Source organism: Pediculus humanus, genomic scaffold (assembly GCF_000006295.1).
Source record: "Pediculus humanus corporis 1103172108309 genomic scaffold, whole genome shotgun sequence".
Classification (NCBI taxonomy): domain Eukaryota; kingdom Metazoa; phylum Arthropoda; class Insecta; order Psocodea; family Pediculidae; genus Pediculus; species Pediculus humanus.
Genome location: NW_002987878.1, coordinates 1,217,084 through 1,229,275, shown reverse-complemented (window position 1 = coordinate 1,229,275; position 12,192 = coordinate 1,217,084). Strand labels below are relative to the sequence as shown.

At 28.0% G+C, this 12,192-nt stretch overlaps 1 protein-coding gene across 1 annotated transcript; it reads left to right on the top strand.

Moving 5' to 3' along the window:
* Positions 1 to 696: 696 nt before the first annotated feature.
* Phum_PHUM582410 (serine/threonine-protein kinase, putative) lies at positions 697 to 5,232 on the top strand (the record flags this gene model as incomplete). Its single annotated transcript, XM_002432359.1, has 13 exons — positions 697 to 931; positions 1,007 to 1,190; positions 1,478 to 1,669; positions 2,312 to 2,470; positions 2,599 to 2,866; positions 2,970 to 3,196; positions 3,288 to 3,447; positions 3,532 to 3,675; positions 3,834 to 4,277; positions 4,395 to 4,573; positions 4,653 to 4,736; positions 4,837 to 5,053; positions 5,152 to 5,232. 13 exons carry the CDS (start codon positions 697 to 699, stop codon positions 5,230 to 5,232), a joined length of 2,574 nt encoding a protein of 857 aa, XP_002432404.1.
* Positions 5,233 to 12,192: the final 6,960 nt, after the last annotated feature.

Below are 12,192 nucleotides of genomic sequence, written 5' to 3'. Positions count from 1 at the left end.
CCAAATTAACGTAAGCGAGGGAAACGAACTGGAAAATCCCCCCCCCTCCCCCAAAAAAAAAAAAGAAAATTTTAAACGTACGTGCGAAATGAATCGCGAATGTCCGAACAAAAAAAAAAAAAAAATGATTTCTCGGAAAAAAGGGGCGTGTAAGTAACGCGTTCGGGGCCCCCCTCCCCCCGTAGTTTACGTAATAATTAGAAGGTAATTCGATGTCGGATAATCGTTGAATGAGGGGGGGGGGAAGAAAGAAGAAAATTACGTTCGAAATGTGTGTGCGCGCGCGTGTGGCAAATCGTTTACTGGAAAAATCGGGGAAAAAAATTTCACCATAAATGAATTAAAAACGGTGGAGGGGAAGGCGGAGGGGGAGGAGGGAAAGGGAAAAGGAGGCGGGAAACTAAAATTTAATACATGATAATAATAATGATAATCAAGTACTAATCCGTAAATAATAATCATCGAATAGATACCGACGGTCGATAATAACGTTCGATTAGTTAATTTTTTTTTTTTTTTTTTTTGTTCACTGACGTCACAAACCTGATCGACGGTTAAGTAATAATAATAATAATAATACAGTCCGAAAGATCAAAGTCTAAAAGTATCGACTCGGGATGGATCGTGAAAATAATAATAATAATAATAATAATAATAATAATAATAATAATAATAATAATAATAAATGATTTCAGCATGCTCTGCATCCAGGAAGAATTGGGCGTTTTGGGATCGCGAGTGGGTTCACCTCTCGAAAACGGTCTCACGCAAACGGATGGGACGACACTGGAAGAGAGCGTGGAAAACATGCCGAATTTGGACGAGAATCACGAATCCAACGGTTGGATGGACGGCCTGCTAGGGTGTTTGCAACCCGTTTGGAAAATAATTGGAAAAGCGACGGGGAACGAGCTTAAAAGTCACTTGCAAGGTAATGAGTCTACCTATTTTCCCTTTTCCTCTCTCTCTCTTGTAAAGAAAATTTTTAAACGTTTTTCTTTTCCAGACGATTGGGAAATTCCATTTGAAGCGATTACGGATTTAACTTGGTTGGGCGCCGGAGCTCAGGGTGCCGTTTTCAGCGGAAAACTCCGCGGCGAAATCGTAGCCGTTAAGAAAGTTCAAGAACAAAAAGAGACTGATATTAAAAATTTAAGAAAGCTCAATCATCCGAACGTCGTCAAATTCAAGTGAGTACGCAATGATAATAATAATAATAATAATAACGTTTCGAACGGAAATTTCGTTGGTGAAATTGTCGCGTCGGTTAAAAAAAAAAAAAAATTTTAAACCGCCATCACGTACCGCAATCGGGTACTCGCATTATCAAAATCAAATATTTTCCTACTTTTTTTTTTTTTTTCTACGTAATCTCGAAAATCTCTTATCAGTCGATGATTGATGAAAATATTTATATTATTTACGTAAATAATAATAATAATTTTTTTTAATTTTTTTTTTTTTGTGTATCTTTCAGAGGCGTGTGCACTCAAGCACCCTTTTTCTGGATAATCATGGAATATTGTCCGGCGGGTACTTTGTACAACATATTGAAATCGGGAGAACCGGTTCCACCGAAAAGACTTATTAGCTGGTCGAAACAAATTGCTTCCGGAATGAACTATCTTCACGCTCATAAAATTATTCACAGAGATCTCAAAAGTCCCAAGTACGTTTGTTTTTTTTTTTTTTTTTTTTGTACATGTTCGTGCGTGCGTGCGTGCGTGCGTGCGTGCTCTAACTCTTGTTCGTTTAAGGCGGGAAACCCCCCACTAACCCACCTCCTCTCCGAAAAAAAAAAAAAAAGAAAGATGGAGAACGGCTCGAAATAAAAATGTCTACTACCTCTCTAAACCTTGCTCTACAGTTTTAGGCCGCATTTGGCCGTGAGATATCGTACACGACTTATTATTATTATTATTATTATTATTATTATTATTATTATACGTTATGCAATATTGTATAAAATGAAATGTTTCTCGTTTGTAATGATTGGTTTTTTTTAAACATTTTGTGGAGGCCGACAATTAACTCGTTCTAAAAAAAGACTGATGTTGATACCTTAACGATATGTGTGTCCAGAACCGGACTCACCCGGAAACACATAATTTTTTTTTTCGGGGGGGGGCGGGACTAGGGGACAAGGCCTTGACTGAGAAAACTCGCGTTTAAAAACCTTGAAATACGAGTATTATAACAGACCAGACCAGACTCGATTCAAATTATTATTTAATTTTTTCAACGATCGATCGCCAAAAAAAAAAAAAAAAGAAAATGTCGGCTCACTATTTGTTTATTTATTCATTCGCAGCGTGCTCATAGGAATCGGAGAAGTGATGAAAATAAGCGATTTTGGAACTAGCAGAGAATGGAATGAAAAAAGTACTATAATGAGTTTTGCCGGTACCGTGGCTTGGATGGCACCCGAAGTCATACTTCACGAACCTTGTTCGGAAAAGGTTGACGTTTGGTGAGTGCGCGACACGAATGAGAATGAAAAGACAGAAGAAAAAGAAGAATAAGAAAAACTTTTTCGTCTTACCTTACTTTTCTTAAATTGCGTTTTCCTCCATTTCCATTTTTTTTTTTTCAATCCAGGTCTTACGGCGTCGTCTTGTGGGAATTGTTAACCGGTGAAGCTCCGTATAAAGACGTCGAAGAAAGTTGCATAATATACGGCGTCGGAACGAAATCGATGACTTTACACATTCCTTCGACTTGTCCCGAAGGTTTTAGAATTCTCATGACTCAATGCTGGAGCGTGAAACCTAGAAACCGTCCTTCTTTTAAAATCATATTAAATCATTTAGATATTGCAGCCAAAGAGGTATTAGCCGAATCAAACGAAGATTATTTCACGTCTCAAGTAAGTTGAAAATGGTGTTAACACTCTAAACTGTTTGTTTGTAAAATAAATTAATGCCCCCCCCTTTTGTTTTCGTTTCCCCCTCCCCTCCTTCCCCGATTAGAAATTTTGGAAGAAAGAAGTTATAGATCATATGCAACACATGAAAGCAAGCGGGAGTCAATTGAAAAGAGTCGAAGCGGATCTCATAAAAAAGCGAAAAGACGAGTTGAAACACGCACAGGATATACGATGCCTTTTCGAAAGGAAAATGGAAAGAGCCAATCATTTGTATTTGGAATTGAGCACGGTTTTGTTGCAATTGGAAGAAAGGGAAAAAGAAATCAAAGAGTGAGTTTTTTTTTTTTTCAAAAGGATTTCAAATCCGCTTTTCAATTTAAACTCCCTAAAAATAAATTAAATAAATAAATTTTTGTTTCAGGAGAGAAAAAAATATTAATTATAGATCTGGAAATAGACGAAGACTGGAAAGGCCGTTTCAAAAATTTAACAAAAGGAGAAAAGGAAAAGAGTCTTTATCAGTGCCAACATCACCCGAACACAAACCTTCTTCAGAGTCACTTTTGCCTAGTCCGAACGAGGTAGAAATAATAATAATAATGATAATTGAAGGGATGACATTTTAAGGGGGGGGGTATTAAATTACGCGTTCGCAATCGTTTCAGGATCCCATAAAAGCCGATCTTTACGTTCAACTCAACGGTTCATCTAAAGTCGAATCCGTTCTTTTGGAAAGAACTGCTCAACATAGGAAATCTAGACACAGGCAAATAAGTTCCCCAAGGCAAAGTCCCGGCAAGGATAGAAAGGTACGGTTTGTGGCCTCGATGATTTTTAATTAAAAAAAAAAAAAAAAACGAACGAACGAATCGACCGACCGACGGACGGATTACGACATTAAAATTTAATAAAATTTTCCTATTTTTTTTTTTTTTTTTTTTTTTTTTCTGTTACGTTTCAATGACAGCAAGTGAAATGCATTTTGCCGGAAAAAATATTTCGTAGCAGTTTAGTCGACTGCGGTACGCAAACGGATCTGACGTGTTCATGCAGTTCGGAATCGGATATTAAAATGCCACCGGAAAAACATTCCATTTCCACGAGTACCTGTTGCACGGAGGGAAATTTGGAAGAAGAAGAGGATGACGACGACGACGAAGGCGACGGAGTCGGACGATCCATCAGACGCGGAGGAAACATATTGAAAGATGATAAAAAATTATATCTCATGTATGATAAAAACCGAATAATAACGGAAACGGATGGAAAAGAACAACCCGTTTATTTCGTTAGGAGTAACGGAGAACGTTGTAAATATTTCTACAGGGCGGAAGACTCTAAATCGGACGCGTCGTCTCCGAACGAAAACAACACTCCCTCACCCATGCTCTTGTCCACATCTAGTTTAGACGTAAGAAATCCATTTCATTCGCGCACACACACACACACACACGCGCACACACTCTCTACCAAGATTCCAAAGAAAATCACGTGACTTTGTATTTTTTTTTTTTTTTTCTTAATGTAGGAGGATGTACAAAACGAGAACAAATTAGAAAGGAATAATATTGATATATTAGATCGTCACAGTAGGTGTGCGAGCGATGACGATAATCTCGAATCATTAGGTAGGAAAGTATCGGAATTAAGCCTAAACGGAAATCGCATCACGTCACCGGAAACTGCTGATGCCGAAAACAATGCCAGGTATGTACATTACAGGTTCAAAAAATTTTAGTTTTTACTTCTTTCTGATTTTCTGTTTTTTTTTTTTTTCCCCTAACAGAAGAACGAAATCCTTATTGGAGGATGACATTTTAGACAGCTTTTCAGAGGATGATATTTATGAACAACCAATTAGGAGGCGAAGGTTAGTATTATTACATAATAAGGACTAAAAATTATCGACATCGAAAAGGACGAAGGGGAACACAAGATTAATTTGGTTTTTTTTGTTTAAATTAACACAGTTTGGCGAGAAAACCCATCGGTCCAGGAACGCGTAACTGTCGAAACTTGTACAAGCATAGGCTAATTATTCAAGACACAGATTTTTCAAATGAGGAAAACACGTCAGAATACGTTCCGTCTAGTAGAGGATCGACGCTCGAAAGTAAGCTCGAATATCCGAATAACTTGCTCAAAACGCCTGGAGAGTACAAAATAAGGCAAAACAAAAGAAAATTGGTAAGAATGACTAACACTAAAATGGAAACGAGTTGTGGCGACGGGGGGGGGGGGTGAAGATTTTTTTTTTAAATAAAAAATTTGTTCTCCTCTTACAGTCTAGCAGAAAATATTCCGACAGAAGCGAATCAGGATCGGATTCGGATGTGGAAAATCACAGGACGGTCACGGTTGCATAATAACGTTCAATCAATCAATCAATCAATCAATCAATCAACGAAATCTCTCCCCGTAATGAAAAATTTAGCTTAGAGCCTCTATAAAAAAATTCGATTCGGACAACACACACACGGAATCGAGCTTTGGAAAATTAAAAAAAAAAAAAAAAAACCTAAAAAGGGAAAAAAGGAAAAATTAAAATTAAATAAAGACTTATTATTATTATTATTGTTCGCTCAATGCAATAGCATCCTCATGTAATATATACGAATGTGTTCTCTTCCCCTATCTCGTGCCCCTCACCCTCACCAACACCTTCATCCTTCCCTCCCCCCACAATCAATTTATTACCTCTCGCGCGATAAAGTTATAAAAACGTTTGTAGTAATAATAATAATAATAATTTCGAGGGGAGCACGAGGTTTAAATAAAATTTTCCTTTTTTCCCTTTCCTCCCCTCCACCCCCCAACACAAAAAAAATGTAAATGCGTTTATGTTTTGAAAATGTGGCATATTTTGCCAAAAAATAAAAATAAATAAATAAATAAATAAAATAATTATTTAACGTAAAAAAATCAAATCGTTTTTTTTTTTTTTAAATTCCTTTTGAAAAATTTTGCCCAATAATAATAATAATATCGTCTCAAAAGAAGCAGATGATAATAATAATAATAATAATAATAATAATAATATTGTGAAAAAAGAAAAATTATTAATAAAATTATTTACCTTATTTACTCATTTAAATAAAATGGCGGAAGTGGGGGCCTTCATGTATATTAAATTTAAACAAATTTGTTATGTATCCCTTTCGATGATGATTTTTCCAAATGGAATTTTCTGATGGAAAATTTTCCCAGGTGCCCAAATAAAAAAACTGAAACAGAAAATATTTTAATAAATAAATAAATAAATAAATAATTTTTTTTTTTTTTTTTAACAAAACAAAAATTTATTTATATTTATTATTATATTTATAAATGATTTCTTCCTCTTTTTATTATTTTTTTTACAATTTTTTAAATATATTATTATTATTATTATTATTAATATTTTTTGTGTTTACACACACGTCGTTTAATTTATTTTATATTAATATAATTATTATCGTCATAATAATAATAATAATAATAATAATAATCATTACTCTCATTAAATAATTAAATACATATTTTATTTATTTTATTTTACACTTAAATTTTAATAATATTCGATTTATTATTATTATTATTATTATTTATCAATTAATTAATTTTATATTTTATTTATATTAACCTAATTTTTGACATAATTTACATTAATTGAAAGAATGGCAACAGATTTATTACAACAACAAAAAGTAAAAAAAAAAAGAAAAAAAAGCAAAAGGAAAAAAAAAAAAAAAATTCAATTTTTCTCAATTTGAAAATAATAATAATAATAATAATAATAATAACAACACTCGTGTGATTAATTATTACAAACGAACAAACAAACAAACAAACAAACGGAAAACAAAACCTTTTTTTTTTTAAAAATACATTCAATCAATTAATGTAATTTATCAAAAAAATTTTTTTTCAGGTAGGGAAAACCTAACCCACCTCAAAAAAAAAATGTCTGTGCGCAATTTCACCCCCTCAATCAATCAAATTATTTCTTTTTTTATCATCATCATCATCATCATCATCATAATAATAATAATAATTAATTTTTATATATATAAATATTATAATAATTATACAAATATTTAAATAATTATATATATATTTATATGACTCAACATATTTGCAACAGGTAATAATAGACATATTTTGAAAATAAAATTTTCTTTATTATTATTATTATTATTATTATTAATCAAAGTAATATTTGAAATATTATATATCAGGTTTATCATTATTTCTTATTGTATTCTTTTTTTTTTTTTTAATTATATAGGCACTTGGTGCCAACATTGGGCTATAAAAAAAAATAAAAAAAATTTCCTTCTTTCATTCCTTCTTCCTTTAATTGATAATTAATAAAACAAAAAACTCATTATGATAATAATAATAATAATTATTATTATTTAATTAATTAATTTAAATTTCTCTCTTTTGATCATCATCATGTGTTAAAATATTCAACATAATGAAACATTTGAATGATAGAAAAAATAAATTTAATTAATTTTTAAAACTCTCTCTCTTTTTTTAAATATATATTTATCAATTATTTTATATATATATATATAAATAATTGAATCTTGTTTCTTTATTTCCAAAAATGCATTGGAAACAACACATTTGTGTGTTAGTATTATAAATACAACATATAATAATCTATCAATCAATCATGTGTCTATCAATCAATCAATCAATCAAATCTTTGTATTCTAAATCAATTGCAACTTTTATTGATTATCATTATTATTATTAAATCAACTTAATCAATAATGTATTATAATTAAACTACAATTATTGTAATTGTATCATGTGTCTAACACATTTCTCTACCACCTTCCATGACTGTTTAATTTAAAAAAATAACAAAAAAAAATGTTTTGTTCTCTTACATTGAAATGATTTCATCCAAATCATCATATTCTTCCAATACAGTTGTGTATAGTAATTATGCCAATATTATTATTATGTTTATATGTTAATTATGTTGTAACAACATGTCCTAAAACAGATATGTTAAAAAAAAAGATCATATTCAAACACACACAATTGCATGTTGTGGACTTCATATTGAAAAAATTTTCAAACAAGGTTATATACTAACTACATCATATCCTAATTTTATATGAAATAATAATAATAATATTTCAAACCTTTTTTTGTTTGTTTGTTTGTTACCAGACTCATTGTTTGTTGTACAAATTTGTGCTATTTTAAAATCAAATTAATCTTTAATAAATTAAAAAAAACTTACATTTAATATGTGTATGTAATATAACATGGATTTGAAATGTGTCAGTTACATGTTAATCTTTTTTCATTTTTTTTTTAAATTCAAATGCTAATTTATCTTTTAAAATTTATTTAAATTATTAAATATAAATCTCACTCTTTTATTAAAACATATTTTCTCATCTGTCTACAAATATTTTATATATTTAAAAAAAAAAAAAAGAAAAAACTTAATTACACAATTCACTTGTTCACGGCTTGAGTGAAAAACGGAAACTGAATAGTAGTAATACGTCTAACGGTTAATCAAAAATTAAAATTTATTTAAACGTAATATTCACAACAAACTATAATCCCATTATTTAACATATAATTGTGTTGCTAAATCGTTGTGTATATAACTATCTATATATATATGTGTTTAATTTTACTTTTTTTTTTTTTATTTCGCAACTTCCGGTTGAGCTTTCGCGCGGATACAAAATGGCGACTTCATTACAAAAGATATGCCCAATTATAATAATAACAAAATGAACCAAATATAAAAAAAAAAAGATTAAGAGCGATTTAGAATAATTTTTTTCATTTCCTAACCATTCATCATCTTCATCCTCATCATCTTATATACTATATTTATATATTATATATATATATTTTTATTTATTTATTTTTAATTTTTCCAAGTTTTTGTTGTTTTTTTTTTGTTATTTTTTACAAATTTATATTAATATACACTAAAAACAGAAAAATAGTTTAGTTTATAATAAATTTCTTTTTAGTATACATTTTCTTTCATCTTATTCTTTTTCTTTTTTTTTTTTTTAAATAATTATTAAATTCTATTTAACACACAATTTTTGCTTTTAATAATAATATAATAATAATAATATTAATTATAATAATAATTATAATATAATTATTTATTTATGTATGCGTGTATGTATTTAATATATATGTATTTATGTATATATATATATATATATATTTTTTATTATTATTATTCTTTTTCTTCTTTAATTTATTATTTATTCTTTAATCACCACCATTTTTATTTATTTATTTATTTATTATTTATTTATCAAATTTAATAAATAACACCATATTTGAAAATAATAGTAATGATAATAATAATAATAATAATAATAATAATAATAATAATAATAATAATAATAATAATAATAATGAGAAAGAAAAAAAAAAGAAAACAATTTAAAATAATAATATTTTCCCTCTTTTTAAATTAAATTAATAAAATTGACTATTACCACACCTCACACACATTCTTCAATTCATTCTCATTCTCATTCTCATTCATTCAAAAAATATTTAATAATAATAATAATAATAATAATTAATAAAATATAAATAAAAAATTCTTGTTAATATTATTATTAAATTTTTTTTTTTTGGCAGGGAAGCGATGGAATCAAACATGCTCTATATATATTAAATCAATCATTATTATCAAATCAATCAATCAATCAATCTTTTTTATCAAATCAATCAATCAAATATTTATCCATGTATGTATGCAATTAATAATAATAATAATTTTCTTTCTTTCTTTTTTCTTTTTGCATCAATAAAAAGTATGTAAGATGAGTTTTAAAAAACAATAATAATAATTAGAAAAAAAACAACCCTCATCTCATTTCATCCCTTATCAATCATCTTTTGATTTGATAATCGTTATCATGTTATCATACCCCTAATTTTATATATATATATATATATATATATATATATATATATATATATATATATATATATATATAGTTTAATTAACAAACAATCCAACAATATTACATAAATATTTATATATATATATATTAATTTTAATTAATTAATTAATTTTTTTTGCCATTTTTGATTGTTTTGTGTTTGTTTTTGTGTTTGTTTGTTTTTATAATTTTTTTTTTTTAAACCCCTTTTTTTATATATAATTATATTTATAAATATATATATATATATATATTTAATAAAACAAAATATAATAATAATAATAATAATAATTATCAATTATTTAATTATCAATATCCTTCCCACAATCCACTAGTCCCTTTCACCTAAAATAACTTAGGCTACTAAAAAAAATAATAATAATAATAATAAATTTTCTTTTTTCCTATAGTGATAATACTTAATAATAATTAATAATAATTAATAATAATAATAATAACTACAAATTATACTTAAGAAAAAAAAAAAATTTTTACAAAAATTATAATAATAATAATGCATAAGTAGTAGTAGTGGTAGTGGTAATAATAATAATAATGTTTGAAAACGAGTACATAATAATAATGATTTTTTCATAGATGAAAGTGAGAAGGTAAGAGATAGATAGATAGATAGATAGATGGAGAGAGAGAGAAAAGAAAAAGAAAAAAAAAATACAAATTTTCAGACATATGTACATCATTTCACATTCACACGACCGTATTTATTTATTATTATTATTATTATTATTATTATTATTATTATTATTATCATCATTATCATCATCAGTTATCGTTTATAATTTAGTTTAAATCATAATAATAATAATAATAAAATGTGTAAGGGTATTGAAAATGATACATTATAATACATATGATGATAGATCTTGTTGCTTGAAAAAATTAATAAAAATATTTTTTAATTGTAATTTCCTTCCCTCTCTCCCCCTCCCCCCGGTAATTAAATCGAAAAAGGAAAAAACATTAATAATAATAATAATAATAATAATAAGTGAACGAAAATCAAAATTAAAAAAAAATAAAATAATAATAATTCTCAACTAAATTTCAACCCCATTTTCTCACCGTCGAAATTTAAACGTTTAAATGCATTTATTATTATTAGTATTATTACTATTGTCATTAGTATTAAGTACTAGTATTAATATTATTATTATTATTATTATCAACGACAACTAAAGATCTAAAAAAAATGTATCGAGAAATAATTAATTACGCGTACAAACATAATAAATTAATAATTAATGATAATAATAATAATAATAATAATAACAATAATAGTAATAATGATAATAATAATATTAATAATGATAATAATGCAAGCGTAAGCGAACGACTACGATACCATTTTAAAAATTTTATTTTATTGTTTTTTTTTTTTATTTGCAATTTGGCGACAAAATCTCGCAGTATGCGATATTGCGGGAGGGGGGGCGGCGATCACACGCTCACACCCACACCCACACACACACTTCATAAAATTTTCAAACCTTTTTTTATACGATTTATCGATTCATCGATCGATCGATCGATCGATCAATCGATTTTTTAAATCTACGATCGTAATCGTCGTATGAAAACACGGCAGTGTGAAATAATAATAATAATAATGATAATAATAATTAATAAAACAAAAATTTTAATAATAATGATTACGATAATAATAATAATAATAATAATAATAAAATAATAAGTAAATCTACAACCGAAAATATTTATATATAATAAAAATAAAAAAAAAACTTTTCCCTTATTTTATTCATTTATATATATATATATATATGTTGACCAGTTTAAGATTTTAATTATTATTATCGCGAATAATAATAATAATATTATAGTAAAAATTAATAATAATAATAATAATAAAATAATCGTCGTCGTCGTCGTCGTCACGATCATCATCATCATCATCATCGTTCTCATCGAGTCTTTTCGAATGTTTTTCTAATAACAGACACAGACGGTTTGCGGTTTGTTTGATTTTGGAGGGAACGGATGGACGGGATAATCCTTTAAGGTACGAATCGTGGACGCGACCTATTTAAACGTAAGACAAACAAACAAACAAAAAAAACGTGATTGTACAAACACAGGGTCGTTTAAATTTTTATAAATTAACTAACGGAACTATAGGGATCCCCGCCGTTCGCGAAATTCTTACGGAATCTCTCTCCTCCCTTGAAATTAAAAATTAAAAATTTGGTCCCCCACGTTCCCTGCGCTCGAACATTACGGAAAATTAGGCACGAATTATTAATTGGGCGTTACAAAAAAAGTGAGGGGGGAGGGAGGGACGGGAGGGGGAAATGTTTGAAACATAAAAAAATCATTTCTTTCTCCCGAGTATGATTATCAATCGTT